The sequence below is a fragment of the Drosophila melanogaster genome, chromosome X, assembly GCF_000001215.4.
Source record: "Drosophila melanogaster chromosome X".
Classification (NCBI taxonomy): domain Eukaryota; kingdom Metazoa; phylum Arthropoda; class Insecta; order Diptera; family Drosophilidae; genus Drosophila; species Drosophila melanogaster.
The window spans coordinates 3,880,672-3,898,444 of NC_004354.4; the positions used below are offsets into that span (position 1 = coordinate 3,880,672).

The window sequence follows — 17,773 nt, forward strand, 5'->3', positions numbered from 1 at the left end:
CACAACTTAACAGCGTGCTGTTATGCGCATGTTGTCACCTGACATTCCGCCTTTTTTAGTACCTTTTGCGCTGACATTTGGTCGAGAAAAATATAAGAAGAGGAAGAGTTGAAAATCATATGACTTGTCGATCGATAGAGAAAAAAGGTTGAATTTTCACCGTCGCTCCGTATCGAACTGCACGCCCTTCGCCACACAATTCGCGCAACTTTCGGTCGAGCGAGAGCAGTCCCATAGAAAGGAATCCAGCGCAATTCGCCACCTCTTCAACTTCCAGTCAGCTCCTCTGCGTGTGTGTGTGTGCGTGTGTCATCAAGATGAACAGCTCGGGCTTTATGTTTAACATCGATAATGGATATCTGGAGGGTCTGTGCCGCGGCTTCAAGTGCGGCATCCTGAAGCAGGCTGACTATCTCAACCTGGTGCAGTGCGAGACCTTGGAGGGTAAGTAGTAGAGCCATCGCAAGCGTAAACCGAAAACCCCATTTTCCCACACGCCCCTGGGTCACATGACCAGCGATAACAGAGTGGTGCGTGTGTGTATATATATACATGTACGGCTGTTAATGTATCTTTGCGCCGGTGTGTGTAAGCTTGTCTTGTGATTTGTTGACGTTTTTCAATTGGATTTTCTTTGAATTCATAGTTGGAATTTATTTGGATTAGGGAACATGTAGCGTGATGACTAAATGAACTCCGGACAAGTACTTTGGCTCACCATATTTCGTAGAAAACTAACTTTTGAATGATGTATTAAACTTGATCTCACTTGGATTTTACAGATCTCAAGCTGCATCTGCAGGGAACGGACTATGGCAGCTTCCTGGCCAACGAGCCCTCGCCCTTGTCGGTGTCCGTCATCGACGACAAGTTGCGCGAAAAGCTGGTCATCGAGTTCCAGCACATGAGGAACCATGCTGTGGAGCCGCTGTCCAACTTTCTGGACTTCATTACCTACGGTTATATGATCGACAACATCATTCTGCTGATCACTGGCACGCTGCACCAGCGACCCATCTCGGAGCTGATCCCCAAGTGCCACCCTCTGGGCAGCTTTGAGCAGATGGAAGCCATCCATGTGGCGTCCACTCCCGCTGAGCTCTACAACGCCGTCCTCGTGGACACGCCACTGGCGCCCTTCTTCGTCGACTGCATCTCCGAGCAGGATCTGGATGAGATGAACATCGAGATCATTCGTAACACCCTTTACAAGGCCTACCTGGAGGCGTTCTACAACTTTTGCAAGAACATGGGTGGTGCCACCGCCGACGTCATGTGCGAGATCCTGGCTGTAAGTTAATTGTTGTAATAGGCGATTATATCGTTTACTTCATATATGGTTTAATTTGAAAAATAAAAATTGTATATCTTGCCATTTCAGTTTGAGGCCGATCGTCGTGCAATTATCATTACCATCAACTCCTTCGGCACCGAGCTGTCCAAGGACGACCGTGCCAAGCTGTATCCCAACTGCGGCAAAATGTACCCCGATGGCCTAGCCGCTTTGGCGCGAGCCGACGACTACGAGCAGGTGAAGACCGTGGCCGAGTATTATGCGGAGTACGCCGCTTTGTTTGACGGATCCGGCAACAATCCCGGCGACAAGACGCTGGAGGACAAGTTCTTCGAGCACGAGGTGAAGCTGGACGTGTACGCCTTTTTGCAGCAGTTCCACTTCGGTGTCTTCTACGCATACCTCAAGCTGAAGGAGCAGGAGTGCCGTAACATCGTCTGGATCGCCGAGTGCGTTGCCCAGAAGCACCGCGCAAAGATCGACAACTACATACCCATTTTCTAAGCGCGCTAGATGATCGCTAAGCATTTGGCATACAAATAATATTACACGTTTTTTTTTCCTGCCTTTCGATATGCGTTTTTTTTTGTTGTCCCTCTACCCTTGTTATTGAATTGTTTAATGTATATTATATTATGATACCGAGTCTGTATGTTTGTATGTAGCGAGTATTATTGCCGGTCCAGGCAAATTTTTGTCAAGTGTTCAGACCCAAGCCTAGATTTCTCAGTTTCCGCGGCTCCTCCTCCAATTGTTATCAGCATTGGCCCAATAGATAACTATATAATATGTATTCGGGAGACCCATAGTGTCCCTTCAGGGCTTCGTGTTTGTGTACATATGTATAATTATCGAACGGAACGAAAACAGTTCAAATTGAATGTAGAGAAAAGAAACATCAGCACCATATGTTAACTACTATATAGAAAATGCATACTTATACAAGAACTACATATGTGAATGATAAATCAATTATTAAAACATGTTTTCAAACATTCCCTTAAACGCCGCTGTCTAATAACTGAGTTATATGGCTATACTAATACATGCCAATACAAAGTCATGCATTTGCTTTGAAAAAGATAGCTCTGACTAAAACGATGGCCTCTGATTCCAACTTTCTTGTTTGTTTTTTGCATAATCTAAAAGCATTTTTCTTTCGATCTTAGTTTTATACATATTTTCTCTTTTGGATGCTTAAGTAGCCAAACTTAAAATGCCAATCGGTTGGACAAACTGTCCACGGGTCGTTTTGGGGTTACATAAAAATTGGATAAGATGCCAAACAAGTTATTGGCTATCGAATGATATCAAGTCTGTTGTCGTAGAAAGCATTTCCAAAGATATGTTTTCTGCAGAATGATTGTATTTTAATCAGTCCATGGGAGCAGACAATAAGTTTAGTTCATAGTTCTGGCTAATCCCTCTGAGTCACTTTAAAAAAAAAGTCTACGTGTAAAGAGATTTATGAGAAATGCAAGTATGAGGGATTGCCATGAAGGCATCACATATTTCACTCAATTCATAAAGAAGACAGTTGTTATAGGGCGCGTGTGCTCAAGGATATCCTGCTACTCTTTGTCTGCTCGCGGAGTTCAAGGTTTCCATACCTCCAGGGTGCGTCCACTGCTCCATTACTCACCGGGGAATCTTTTGGGCTAGACAAAGAAATCCTCCTTTGTATTCCATCAGCATATACACAGAATATACAGATGTATATACCTTGCGTTAACTTCTTGTCATTTAAGATATTCAAAAGCGGTAATGATCTGAGCTGGAAAGGCATAATATGTATATATATAAAGTTGTGCTTGGCCAAGTTGTGATGCACCGGAGATGGGATTTCAGATCTTTGCTTTGATTATGCACAGTCAATGGAAAATCAATAGCTTTTCTTTCTGTGTCGTGGGTTAATTGCGTGCACCATGCTACGAGCTACGTGCCCGTAGAGCGCTGCATTCCCGTTAGTCAGGCCTATAGCAGGCCATAGCTTCGGATCTTGGCCCAGTGCGTATGGCGTCGCTATGGAGCAGCAGGTGCCGCCGACGAGCTGAAGAACCGACTAGTCGACCAGCCGACCAACCGACCAACCGACGAACCCCGAACACGTTCGATGCGAAAAGAAAGCTGCTGTTGTTGGCTCGATCAGCTGGGGAGCGACCCGTGGAATCGCCCATAACTCGGCCTGGTGGCTCTAAGTCCGCGCAGTCGAGTTCCGCGTCCCCGAGCGTTGAGTTCAGTCTTATAAAGAGCAGCAGCATCCGATTTCCTGGCAGAGCGGGAAAACCAATCGTCACGCGCGCCAAGCCAATTTCAAAACTATTTTCCAATATTATTTATTTTTTTTTTTTTTTGCCACACACGGAGTGCTATAGTTTTTTTGTTGTGTTCCAAGTGCAATACGGAAGTGTGTCTGACCAGCAACTGGAGTTACAGCGCACAGGAGAGCGGGCTAGAAGGATAGCAGGATAACTAGGATAACTGGATAACAGGATAAACCTACTTATAGGTAAAGATATACGCAAAGAGGTGAAATGCGATTGGCATTGAAGTGGGCCAATATGATGATGACCGCTGGAGTTGGAAAAACCAACGCCAAAGACGGCCAAAGAGGCAATTGCACGTAAAACCCGCCAGTCGGCGTGGAATTGTTGAATTGTGGAATTGTGTCAACCAGTTTGGCCCCGCACTTTGCGAAGGCCCGCAAGACTCCCCAGATCTCCATCTACGTAGTACGTACATACGTACAAATGTGGTCGGCCATCCATCCGCTTCTGCCTCTGTTTGCTGTGCGTTCTTCTTGCCTTGTCATTAACTTATTTGAATTTGGCAAAACAAAAGAGACGCGTCGTCGTCGTTTTACTTTCTACAACCCATCACCGCATTCTTCGCCGTCCGACGTCCCGTGTCCAAAGTCGCAGGTGCTGGAAAGTGGAACTGTTTGTCCGATATCCGATCGCTGCCACAGGTGGTGTAAAATAGCAAGTTTTACCAAATTGATAATCAAAGTCAGCTGCGAAGATTATCTGCTCTGTTCTCATAAACAAGGTCCAAAAAACCAAGTGCTATTCAACAGATATGTTTAGGGATATGTTTTTTCTCCGAAAACATGTCACGTTTCGTTTAAAGCGTTCATTCATTCATTGAATATTTTATCTGATTACATCAGGTGATAATACTTACATTTCCATATCTGAAACAATAGCAATATTCGAGCAGGATGAAATATAATATATATAATATCAAAAATTAACTGCGGGTTTCCAAGGCTTTTAGCTCGAAACGGGCTAATTTTCTGGTCCATTGGGTCAGCCTTGACCGGAAATGCCGACCGCCGATCGCTGCCCCTCCTCCACTTTTTCTCCCTGTTTAACCCCCCCCCCTTCCTATTAACCGACCACTTTTGGTGGGGCTACCCACGCCCATGGCGAACAGAAATTTCACCGCTGGCTGCATTAAAGAACTTAACCTTAATTTTGGCATAGGTCTCTCGACATGGTCATCATTATTATGGTAACTTTGATTTTACCTCCACTTTGCTTTATGTTCTTATTGTTGTGGTTGTTGTTGTTCTTGTTGCTGCCCAGCGATTTCACCCACACACTGGCAAAAGAAAGTGGTAAGCACACACATCAACACAGGGAGCCAAGAAATAACACAAATCAGGCAGAAAATCTCAGAGCAGTCGTAAAAAAAAAAACGAAACCGAAAACAAAAACAACTACAAAGACCGCACGAAATTATGCAAATTTCTTGGAGTCTAGCAACTACACACATACATACATACGTATGTATGTACGTATGTATGGGATTATATAAACCACACCGAAGGATGTAAAAGTCTGACAAACTGTTTAGCATAATCGCAGCTCGCTGGTTTCGTAATCACCAGGCGTGGATTAGATGCACACATGCTGTGGCATTAAAAATCCAAAATAAAAAAAAAGAAATATCATTATAGAAAAGCATTTTTTTCCCTTTGGAATTTTTGCATCACTCTTACACTTTCGCTGCCGCACTGAATAATTAACAGTTCGATTTCGATGGACAAGCTCCCCCCGCCCAAAAAAAAAAAAATCTGATTGTGTTATGATAATTTCCAAAAAAAAAACACACACAGCTAACCACTGTCTCACTTTCTATTTTCCTATGCGTTTAATAATTAATTAATGCTAATAACTTTTCACAACCGTTATAATTTATTGACAAAATTCGAAACTACTGCTTGAAAAACAAACAAGAGGTGAGGGGAGACACACGTGGGCTTTTTATAATACGTTTTCGGTTCGTTTTCAAATGCAATATGCCAAACTGGACTTTCGAGCGTTTCGATAACGTATTGGAATTTTCGATCGGCTTTAAGGTGAAATTATTATAAAGCCAAAGTGCATCGCCAAAGTGCAGATTGCATTTCAAACATGCAGCAATGTGTGCCAAAAGCACAGCAGCAGAATGGCTACAGTGAGTCCTGCCTAAAACGAACTCAATCTCAATAGCAATAACAAACTGTTGCTTATTCTTATTCTTAAACTGTGTCTATGCTAACTTTACTTGGATTATACAACTAATTCTTGGCCGTGTTACTCGCAATTGAGGCATCCCAAATGAAATTTACTTGCATTGAATTGGCGTTGGCTTGAGGGGAGTCCCCACTGTTTGCCATCTGCCCATTGAATTCGGTTCGGTTCCAAGTCGACCTGCGATTACGAGCAAGTTACTTCGACTGTGGTCACATATTGCTACTGCCAGTGCCAGTGGCCATTATTACAGACACCCATTCTCGGAATGGGACTTCGGCCACTGCCATATTTAGCCACACACACTTTCTTTGCCCAAACAGCCACCAACTGGGTCACAAATGGTGTTTGTTGTTCCGCCCAAGCGGAAGGTCATCAATGGAATGGAATGGAATGGTATGGTATGTCCAGATGCCACATATCACGCTGCGAGCCACGTACGGTTGAAGAGGGCCCCAGAAGCCGAGAAGCAGGAGGCGGTGCTCAGAAAAAATGAAAGTGGAACAATGTGGAGCTGTGGAGCTGTGGAGCTGTGGAGCTGTGAATCTGTGGAGCAGGTTCAGCTGGCCGAGATTTCTGTGCGTTGTTTACCGTTTCCAGACAAATGATGGAAATGAATATGAAAATGATGTAAGGAAATGGGCATCATTAGAAGGGGGGGCGGTAATAAGCCGGTTATAGTAGAATGAATTACCATTATCCCCTGTGGCCCATTCCCATCCAGATTACACAAATTGTCCTCGGCGAAGAGTGTGAAAGATAAGAAACAGATAGAAAAAGAGAACAATAATCCACACAGCAGCATAGGTTAATGGACAAAATATTAGTCCAAATCGGTCAAATCCATATATAGACCCAATCAAAAGCAGTTCGTTTCCCAAGAAAACGGATGCGTTTAATAGCATGGAACCAACGAGCCTTTCTATGAGCTTCATCTTTAATTGTAATTCAATATTTTGTTTTCTTTTTTGTTTTATAGAAAACTTGGTTTAGTTTCTAGGTCGTGACCATACCCCACACCCAACAACTGCCATCCGATCCGAATCGTTTTGCATATTTATCTTGAAATAGTTCTGGCTCTGGTCCAAGCCCTTCGGGTTTCTCCGTCGGTTGAGCTCCAGTTAAGAGCCGCTAATTGATTTGGACATCTTGGGGCGCTTCGAAATCCCCTTCCCCTCCCCTTCCGCCCTCCCCATGCCAACAAGCACTTGAGGTAAATGAGTCAATAGCTGAAATTTCACTTTGCCATCGGTGACTCCCCCTGCCACCCGACAAAAAAAACTCAAAAAACAAAAAAAAATGAAAAATGAAAAGAGCCCAGTTTGAGTTGGCAACGAGCTCCAACTTGTTGGCTCTGCGGAAATGAATGAATGGAGATACATAGGTACACCTACATACATATGTATGTATAGGTAGTGCGCTAGTATATGGGGGCTATTCTAATGAGCTAACCCAATTCGTCAATTAAATAACTCTGCAGAGAGATTTCACTCTCGTTTTTTGTCTCTTCGCGATGCGTTGTTAAATTTGGCTTTTAGTTTTTAAAGCCATTGGGTTTCGCTGTTAATTTGTTTACTTTGCATTTGGAAGTGTGGAGAAGGGAGGAGGGGGGGGAGGAAACGCAAAAACCGAAGATGAGATGAAAAGAGAAGTGAAAGAAATTATGTCAATATTTATTTAAATTCATTTCTTTTGCAAAATACAAGGCGGCCAAAAACGAGACGAAAGAATGCGGTGAAATTTAATCGCTGGCCACTTGAAAGCGATTTCCGAGCTGTTGACTTTTGGAATACCTCTTGGTTTTGTGCCCGTACCCACCTTCCTCAACCGCTCCACTTCGATTTCCATTTCCATTTCGATTTCGATTTCGATTTTGAATTCCGCTTCGCAAACGGATTCTGCCTACGCACAGAAAACGCAAAGTAAATCGCCATTGAGCTCGCTTTTTCACTATATTTTTCACTATATTCATTCTCGGAGGTAATTTTGTTAACTTTAGTATAAAATACCCATTAAAGAGTCAACAATAGTGCTTTAACTTATAGCATATGCACTTTCAAACTTTGTGCATATGTGTGTTAGTTGCAAGGGGATTGTATTTTGGGGCTTACAATACAATCCCTTATTTGTCAGCATACTGATTTCGATTTGCATGTTTCGTTAAAGATTCGCAAATCAAGATGACCAGCTCGAGGAATATGCTACTGATGCTGCTCCTGGTGGCCAGTGCCTCCATACTTCAACTGGAGGCCAAGACCGTGTTCCGGCGCACAGACAAGATATCGGAGAACTTCAAGCAGTTAGATTTGCCGCCAGAGGAGATCGATCCCAATGTGGCGCCACCGGAATCGGAGCCGCCCAAGGTGGAGGATGTCGCTGATGTGGCGGATGAGGTGGTCAATGCCGTGTCGCCTGCTTCGTCCATCGACGAGAGTGCCAATGAGATAGCCAGCGGTGATGTGGATACCCCGAATGCTGCAGCTTCCGTTGCAGAAGCTGTCGCCCCAGCCGCTGCCGTTCCCGAGGTCGCAGAGGCAGCTGCTCCGGCGGTGGCCACCACTCTAGCGGCCAAGCCTACCACTGCACCGACCACCGCCAAGCCGGAGAATCCCATCAGCAAGTTCTGCAAGTGCTCGGAGAGCCACTGCGACTGCTGCCGGAAGTTCGGATTGCCATTGCTGCCCAGCGGACCTGGCTGCGCCAAGATCGCCTATGTGGGCAACGACGAGATGAGCGTGTCCCTCAAATACGGTGGCATCACCTTGGCCTCTCGTCGCATCTCCAGCAAGCGGGCTCGCCCCATTTGCGTGGGCCTGCCCGGCGGCTACTCCAAGTTCTGCGGCAAGGTCTATGGTCTGTCCCGTTCCAAGGAGTCCAAGGACTTCAAGGCATGCCTGGCCTTTGAACTGCGCTCCGACGACGAGGTGGAGGCCTCCCTGCGCGTCTCCTGTTTCAAGTTTGGACCGGAAGGAGTCCGGGTGGCCGAGGCGGAGCCGTTGCCTGTGAAGCCCAGTTCGGATGACGATGATGACGACGATGATGACCTCTTTGGATTTGCCGGTGAGTTGGCCTGTTCATATACGTATACATAATATTTTTGTTCGATATATTGCGTATCCGCCTCGTTGAACTGACTCCTCTAGTCCATGCTAAAAATATCTAATCTAACTCCGTTATCTTTATAATTTTTTTTTGTTTTTGGTGTCAGCTGGTGGCGACGATGACGAGGATGAGGAGGACGACTATGACAGCGACAACGATACGGATGCGGATGCCGATGACGACGATGACACCGAGGACTATGCCGATGATGACGAGGCCGAGGCGCCCGAGGATGCTGATTACGGTGGCTTTAGTTTGGCCGGACTTCTGGACGAGCTCGACGATGACGACGATGAGAAGCCGGTTAAGAAGCCAGCGGCTGCGGCTGCGTCAGCGGCTGCTGACCAAACCCGCGAGCATGTAATTGCCGATGGCCAGGTGACCGCGACTACGACGAACGGCGACCAGGTGCAGAGCAAGGACGATACGGGAGCTCCTGCCGCTGGCGAGGCTGTTGCAGCTGCTGCACCTGCTGCGCCTGCTGCTCCTCTTGCTGCTCCTGCAGCCGCAGCACCGATTGAGGGAGAAGTGGCCGCAGCGGTGACACCGGCTACCACAGCTGCCGCCGATGAAGACTCCACCACGCCCAAGTCCAAGAAGTCCAAGAAGGCGAAAAAGAACAAGAAGAAGAAGGCCGCCGCAGAGGCGACGGATGAGACTGGATTCGCCTACGAGCTCCTCAATGGCATCCTGGATTTTTTCAACTGAGCGGCCAGCGCGAGTTTGCCAACATGCTGGGCAATAGTGTAAATACCTTGTACCGCCGCAGCTGGTCGACACAAATTTAGTTCATAGTTCATAGGTCGTAGCGCTTAAGGGCCCCCCGAAATTTCACATATTTATTTCAACTTCGATAATTTATTTTAAATTTATAACGAATAAAAATGAAAAATGTACTACCCAGTGAAGTGACCCACTCGGTTGCTGGACTTCATTTACATCTAAATCGGAATGCTGGCCTTTTTCGGGCTTTTGCGGCCAACATTTCTGATTTGATTGAGGTTTTGCAGTCAGTGCTGTTTTCGCACCTGTGGCACGTTTCCCGTTCCAGGGCCTTCACTTTGATCCGAATTAATTTGCATCGAAATTCCAGCTGCACTGCGTGGAACTGTGGACTTAGCCGCAGGCCAACAGAAGTTGACAAGATATATACAATATAAAGCTGGCCATGGTCAGAACCCAAGTTCACCACAAGTCACAGGAGTTGCATTTGAGATTTAAAGCACGAGTTTATGTATTTGACAATGATTCACAAAACTGTGGGGCAACACAAATGGGGAAAATATTAGATAAAAGATAGAAGGGGCAACAATAAATGAAATAGTTTAGAGTCACTAAAACGTAGCTACGGTTACCACAAATTCGACTCGCATTCCGTGTAACTAATCTGGGACTTAATTACAAGTAAAAGGTACTCCTTTTTCCTGGGCCAGCGATGACTACGGCACTTTGAGTTCCGTTTCCTATATAAGTGTAAGCATATAAAGGATAGCCACCATCGAAGCAGCATAATTAATGTTCCAGCCAACCATTATCCATGTTTTTATTCTCCTTCACTTTCCGGAGGTCTCGGCATCGCTGGCATTTTGATTAGTCATTTATGGGACCCACTTTCGCCCTTGGTCCTCTGGGCATAACTTTCAGCTGGGGAATCCCGACTAAGCCGCAGAAAACAGCATTTTTTGGAGGTCGAGGTGCTGGTGCTGCGTTGATTAAGTGCCGGACCATTTGTCAAATTCCGGGTTGGAGTAACTTTTAATTGGAAACTATGCGTTGCAGTTATGTGGCCGGATGCGTGATGGGTACGGATCGAATCCGTAATCCCTTTGGCCTTAATTGCCCGGGACTGTTGGCCATGTTCCCACTTTCCCCCAATTGAAATACGGGCGGTTAATGCCGCCATACAAGATGTAATTAATTACACATAGAGTAAAATATTTATTTATGGTTAAAAGTGCCCATTCAATTTGATTGAATGAAGGTTTTCTCGCAAAAAAAATATGAATTACAAATGCTTACGCATACGTACTAAATCGTGGTTTCCATATATGTATTCTACAATATATTCCACGTGGAACCATCTTTGCCTTTGCTCACCTAAACCAATTGCTTTGCTTGGAAACTTCAAAATCACTCGGAATTAAGACGGGAGAAGAGCAAATTGTCGTTCTATATATATATATGCACATATATATATATATATATATATAGATATATATACATATATATATGGATATCAATTACAAATAGAGGTTCTTGCAAACACACACATATCATAAATGTTTAACGTACATCAAAAAATCTCAAGTATTCATAGTGTATATTCGTGTATAAAAGAAACAACTACAGCGTCTTTTGATTTGTAAACAATTTTGTAAGGAAAAAATGACACTATTTGGGAACATATTTTTATTTTTTTTTTTGTTTTTGTTAAATTTTTGATTTGATTCGAACGGAGTGAAAGTGGGTTGGGGGATGATCAAGAAATAAATGACAGGATTGTAGGGAGCACCAGTTGGCTTTCTATAACTAAATCTCCGTTCGCGTATCACACTTAAATGATATATAAGAACAAGTTAACCATTAGTCAAATGGATTCCCATAAAAATGCCGCTGAACTTGTCCGAAATTCGTATAAAGTTTGGTTTAACTTAACTTATCGCACTCAAATGGCACGGAGTAAAACTTGTGTGTAAATATTTCATCGTATATATTTTGTATACATATATGTATATAATAGGGGTATATAATTATATAAGATATATATATATATATATATTTGTATTCAAGTAGTTTTGTATATTCGACCCTATCCAACCGATAGGTTCTATAACTTGTAAATGTATTCTTAAATTATCGTGTTGTCGATAGTGTACGCGAAATAGGTTATGAAAGTTGAAGTTCAGATTGTCAGGTTGATATTCTGATATTCTTCCGTTTCCGGTATGTATTGTATGTACTTTGTATGTATTACACTTTGTTTGTGTGCTCTTGTGGTTGGTGAGTGGTGGTGGGGGGGGGGGGGTGATGGAGGCAGGGGGTAAGCAGTAAAATCAGTCTCGATTTTGAAGTAGTAGGTAGTAGTGGGTGAAGTTCCGTAGTGATTCCTGTCCGCTAGAGTGAGTGTGCCCAGATCCTTGTCCAGGGTTCCTCCCCTTGACCCAGCTTATGTCCAGTTTCTGTTGCCCCACCACGAATCGAATTCGATGCCCCATTAAATCTGATCCAGTTAAATATATACTCGCTAAGCCTCTTGGCCACTGGACTTTCAGCTGAGTTCAGCACAGTCATTTCGTTGGAGTTATGGTCGAAAGAGGTTCATGTCAGATGGGAGTTGACGAAACTGACTTGGATATTAGATGTGGTGTCATACGCATTCGCTTCACTTGCACTTAATCTCCAACTTAGGTCATTCACGATTCGTTGTTCCGTTCAATGTGTTTTTTTTTTTGCCTTTTTTCCATTTTTTGTTTTTGCCATTTCTAGCGCTCCCGTTAACTGGAAGCTCCGATCAAGTCTGGCCAAGTACTTAGTTAGATGGCACATAAGTCACCGTCTCATTCCCCCTCGAAATTCGTCCAATGTCTTGCTTCTCGTTTTGAGCAATACAATTCTTCCTCCATTCCTTGCCAGCATTTTCCATATTTTTCAATTGTTTGACAGGAGTGAGAAGTGAGGAGTGAGCAGGGGGAGTTCTTGTGGCTGAGTTGAGTGTGTTCTTTTTTTTGTTTTTTTTTTTTTTTGTATTTCAATTTGTTTAAGTTTTCTTGTTCTTGACTTTGTGTACCTAAGTTACTTGTTGTTGTTGCTGCCGCTTGTGCGGACAGCCCAAAAAATAATGTTGGAATGTATGACTTATTTTCTTTGTTTTCTTTTCTTTTGTATTCGGTTTTTAAAGACCGCCTTTCCTACCAAAAACTTTGCCAGCTATTACAAAGTGAGTTGAAAGAGCTTAACAACAAAACTAATAAGGCAAGTAAATAATTTAAGCAGCTGTCAAAATGCAGTTAATATACTTAACAGTTTGTATTCACCTAGAACAAAAGGTAGAAACAATTTAAAAAGTTGAACCAAAAATGCAAAAACCAGGTAAAACTAAATTATTGTGAAAACCGCGTCGCTTGGTCGATATTCCATGTGCTATATGCTATATTTCTTAGTTTGCGATAGTAGTCGCTAAGAAATTTCCAAAAGCAGCAATTGTATACATTATTTCGTGCCTATTCCATTCGAAGACAGTATTGCAGGCTTTGGTTAAGCTCATTATGGTTTTTGCCTGAGTGGCTCGCATTCCAACGACCGACGGAATTTGGAATTACAAAAGCAATTGGAAAAACTTAGGGGTCATTGGAGGTACTTCTTCTCCACCTCAGATGTCATTGAAGATTTGGCATTAATAGTTGCTCTTTTCCTCTGATTTCGCGTTATGCGGTCGCTTGGTAGCATTCATAAGCTATTAATATTGAATATTCTGTGTTTTGTATATATATTGTAGTAAGCGGCCAAATCCCTGTTCGGGCGCCATTTGCTGTAACTCTTTGTTTCATTGTTCAGATGATATCTGCTGTTGTTTTTTTTTTTCTTATATGTGTACTTTATGTAGTGCTGGTGGTTTCTGTGTATTTTCGGTATTCTTACCACACGACATTTAGAAGTGTAAAATACTTATTTGCCTATTCTTGATCAAAGACGCGCAAAAAAATTGTTTTTTATCTTTAAAAAAACTCGGCGCTAGACAATTATTTCTTTTTCATGTATCAATATATGTATATGTATTGTTCAGCAATAGCCAAACGAGCAGCAGTTCCAAGGGTGCGCATCTTACAAAAAGCTCTCAAATTGCTTTATTGTAAATTGCAGTTAATATAGGAAAAATATATTAATGCCTACATTGTTGGTGGAAGGTTTATTTTTTTTTTTTTGGTAAAGAAGCAACTATAAGACTATCACAAAAGAGGGTAAAAAAGTGCGTTAATAGTTGAGCCATTAAGTTGGACCATTGGCATTATGCCACTCTAAAATAAAAAGGATGTAAAGATTGCACAAGTGTTTGGACTATTTCATACTGCTCTTTTTGGCTTCAATTGGTTTGCCAGAATTCCTGTCTACATACATACAATACATCATATGTGTGTCATGTTCATTGGTTGGAAAAAAAAACAACAACAAAAAACGTTTTCATAATTTCACCATATTACTCAACGCCTTTTGCCATATATGCATTATGCTATAAAGTCAATTAATTATTTGTTTGAAACTTGTCAGAAACCACGCGATTAATCATAACTAGAAACCACAAATACGACATAACAAAATAGAGTGCAATTCCTTGCCCTGTATTTCTACATACATATTATGTATGTCGTATGTATATTGCAATTGCGGTTTTTCCTGTTTCCACGAGTATGTATGTATGTGCCACTCAAACAAAGCAGAAGTCTGTTTATGTTTTTTTTTTTTTTCATTTTAGCTGCATTTTTCATTTTGTTTTTAAGCGGATACGATTCGATTTGTATTTGCATATAACTTGCTTAATCCTTTTTTTTCGATTTTGGATTTTCGATTTTGTAAAATTTGCTGATCAATATTTTTTGTAAGAAAATTATTGTCCGCATTTGCAGCGCCACCTACCGGTTGGGTTCGTGGTAAAAGGGTATGTCTTTTGCTTTTTATTTTGAATGTTATGCTATTAGCCTGTTCAAAACTTTCTAGATGCTTAATATCGCTTACATATGTTTCCAAAGTTTGTCTACAATATATTTTCAGTCCGCAAGTCGCACGGGCACGGATAACTAGACCACACTTTTAAATGCCATTTCAAGTGATTATAAGTTTCTAGAAATTTGTTGGCCCAGAACTTCATATTGCTTGCCATCGCCCGACGAGTCGCAGTTGCCATCAAAATCTGTGCATAAACTATAGCACTGAATCTGCAAACGTCCGTTGGCCAATCAAACAGAAATTGTCCCTGTAGTTTTTATGGAATATGCAACTGGAAACTTCCTCATAAGTTGACCCCTCCTGTACTCCTGCACTTCCGTGTTCGACTCCACTTCGGTTTGCGCTGCTGTTTCGTTGTGCTTGTTTTGATCTCTGGATCTACTGGTCTGGATGGTTCCGGTTCCGGTTTCGGTTGCGTTTCCGTTTTCGCTTCCATATCTATGCTCCTACTTCGCCTCCATCTATACTCCATTTATGTACATTCAGTCTATGCTTCCTACTTCCTATGCTGCCGCCGCCAAACGTTTAGATCACGAAGAGATCACTGCAGCTGGATGAGTTGCGCCGCTTGAGGCTGATGGCCTTCTTGAAGCGCAGCACCGACGAGATGAATACCTTGGTGCGGGCGGTTAGTTTCTTGACCACCTTGCGGTTGCAGGCATTCCGGTGTCCTCCGTTCACTATGTCCTCACCGTCCTCCTCGTCATCGCTGTCGGCCAGTCCACTTCTCTCCCCGAACCGCTCCTCCGTCGCTCCTGCCAGTCGTCCCTCCAGCTGCAGATCATCCATGGCCCGGAGTTGATAGCGCCGCTGCAGTTCGGCGGCTGCATCCGCGGCTGCAGACGTGGTAACGCCGCCGTCGAACGAGCGACGCTTGCGGAATGGACGACGATGACGTATGGAGGCCGCCAGCATATTGAATTTGCTCAGCTGCGACGACTTGACCACATCCTCATCCTCGTCCACCTCGCTTTCGCCCATCTTCAATATGCTTTCCAGGTTTAAGGGCTTGCGGTTGGGATTCTCGATCCGCGACCGGCTGGCCTTCGATGTGCTAGGCACTCCGTCCGGATCATCGTTGGCCTCGCCGTTCTGCAGCCCCTCCGGCAATCCGCCATCGAAGATCTCCTCGTCGCCCTGGCAAACGCTCATTTGGCGGACCATCCGACGCGTCTGCAGGTGCATTCCACGGTGCTTCTGGATGGTACTCTGCAGATTCAGGCGCTGCAGTTCCAATTCCGTTAGCAATCGCAAACGCTGCGGATTGAGTTTCACCTGGGCCACAATGCCGACCAGCAGCTCGTCCACATTGTGATCCAGTCCCGAGGACGTCTCGATAAACTTGCACGCTATTTCCTTGGCCACCTTGCGACCCACTGAAATTGGAGAATTGGTGGTGTGTGACCAACTGGATTAGTTCTTAGCCCTCATTTAAATAGTATAGAATATGTTCTTGCAATGTCGTTTTACAAATGAAAAAAATGGCTGTGCTTTAATTCGAACAATCAACATACAAGAATTGAATAGATTGCTTACTCTGACGGGTGACAACTCGGTGTCGCTGCAGATCCGTTTTGTTGGCCACCAGGATGGCTCCGCGGGACAAGAGCATCTCGTTCTCCTTGAGATACTGCAGGACACGCTCGGCTGCTGCGAAAGTGTTTCGATCTATCACAGAGTAGACCACCACGAAGAGGTCGATGTTGTAGGTGGCGCAGAAGGCCTCCGTCTGCAGGCGAGAATCAATTTTGTGGTGGAAAAATAATAGATGAGCCATATGGCGCAGAAAAGTAGGCTACAAAAATCGTTCAAATGAAATTTCAAGCTGCCTGACGACGAGCTGGGTGGATGGAGCCCAAAAGGGGTGGAAAAGTTCACGTTGTTACAGCTGAGACGCCTGACCTTGCTCGGACCTAAAGACCTAAAGCTTCTCTAAGTCCAGACTTATGAAATCGCACATGGGTAACCGAAAATTGCAAATGGTTTTGTGTTGAATATTTGCAAATTGCAGTTGCAATTCGCTTTGTAATTTGCAATACTTCGATGTCAATGTGCTTATTCCTATGCCATCACATTGTTTCTCCTTTAAAGTGACGGCCGACAAAGTTTAAATGAATGATTTGGCAAATGTGTCAGTGGCAGATGGGTGTAAGTCAACAGCTTGATCCACTTAACCAGACTGGGAAAATCGGAAAAATCGGAAAACGGAAAAATTCCCTTCGCCTAGTTTTCAGGCGAATCGGTACTCACCGACATCTCGCATGCGGGATGATCAATAATCTCCAAATCCGTCTCAATGTTATCGACCAGCACCGACACCGTCTTCTGTCCGTAGTCATCATCTAAAAAAGTGTATATATATAAAATGAAAATGATGAATTTTCGCTATGCTTAATGGGCATACAAAAACTAATTGGAAATTATATTACAATATAAGAAAGCAACCAACGTGAAGTGCAAGTGGTTAAGCGTCTATTTCGAGGAGTGCATTTACATTGACCAAAAGCAAAAAATGAAAGGAAGCCCTGAGCTCTGAATGTTTTTACGGAAATCAAAATAACAAGTACTCGAATGCAGTTCTAGGGTCTTAAATCGATCAAATTGCACCAAGTGTGGGCAAGGGGGTGGCGACAACCATTGCAATGGGCGTTTGAGGGGCGTGGCGCCCATAAAACCGTAATCAAAGTGATTTTATTTGCCCAGCAAGTTAATGTCGCAATTGACGCTCCCCTTTCTCTGTCCACATTGACTTGTTTTTTGTTTTTGTTTTTTAGCCCAGCCATGAAACGTGGAAAAGGACGCAGACAGTGAACTTGGAGTGGAGGCCACTGGGTGTTGGCAACTGGGAACTGACCCTCGGTGCTCCGTATTCGCTACTCTGGAGCCGTAAAGCCTTTTTGTCCCATTGGAGCACACGGAAAGTGCTACGTCACACTGCAACACTGCCAGAAAATTATATCCTATATTAAACAATTGGAAATTTCCTTATTTAAACTAATATTTTCAATGTAAACGGTAGAAATACGGTTTTTTTTTTTATTTAATTGGTTTGGCTAAAAAGCGTCACACAGGTAAAAACGTACATCGTGTAACATCGTTACATCTTTCTTTTTCTAAAAACTCCAATTCGGTACGATTT

The 17,773-nt window shown here is 43.5% G+C and overlaps 3 protein-coding genes across 6 annotated transcripts in view; 2 read left to right on the forward strand and 1 right to left on the reverse strand.

Moving 5' to 3' along the window:
* Positions 1-76: 76 nt before the first annotated feature.
* VhaAC39-1 (Vacuolar H[+] ATPase AC39 subunit 1) lies at positions 77-2,296 on the forward strand. The gene is made up of 3 exons (NM_130724.4): positions 77-444; positions 783-1,291; positions 1,382-2,296. The coding sequence occupies exons 1-3, from the start codon at positions 318-320 to the stop codon at positions 1,796-1,798; spliced, it is 1,053 nt and encodes a 350-aa protein (NP_570080.1). The 5' UTR covers positions 77-317; the 3' UTR covers positions 1,799-2,296.
* A 1,200-nt stretch (positions 2,297-3,496) lies between these two features.
* On the forward strand, positions 3,497-9,815 carry CG15239 (uncharacterized protein). Its single transcript, NM_130725.3, has 3 exons — positions 3,497-3,803; positions 7,978-8,871; positions 9,020-9,815. The coding sequence occupies exons 2-3, from the start codon at positions 7,992-7,994 to the stop codon at positions 9,619-9,621; spliced, it is 1,482 nt and encodes a 493-aa protein (NP_570081.2). The 5' UTR covers positions 3,497-3,803; positions 7,978-7,991; the 3' UTR covers positions 9,622-9,815.
* A 1,010-nt stretch (positions 9,816-10,825) lies between these two features.
* The window catches only part of CG42541 (uncharacterized protein), a 39,082-nt gene continuing 32,134 nt past the window's right edge, over positions 10,826-17,773 (reverse strand). For 2 of the 4 annotated variants that reach the window (NM_001272296.1, NM_001038740.3), the window contains 3 exons: positions 16,885-16,976; positions 16,171-16,363; positions 11,713-16,010 (listed from right to left, as the gene is read on the reverse strand). In NM_001272296.1, the coding sequence (NP_001259225.1) occupies positions 15,160-16,010; positions 16,171-16,363; positions 16,885-16,976 (1,136 nt within the window). In that variant the 3' untranslated portion in view covers positions 11,713-15,159. Of the gene's footprint in view, positions 16,011-16,170; positions 16,364-16,884; positions 16,977-17,773 lie in introns of all 4 variants that reach the window. The other 2 variants (NM_001272295.1, NM_206622.4) reach the window with 2 other exon arrangements.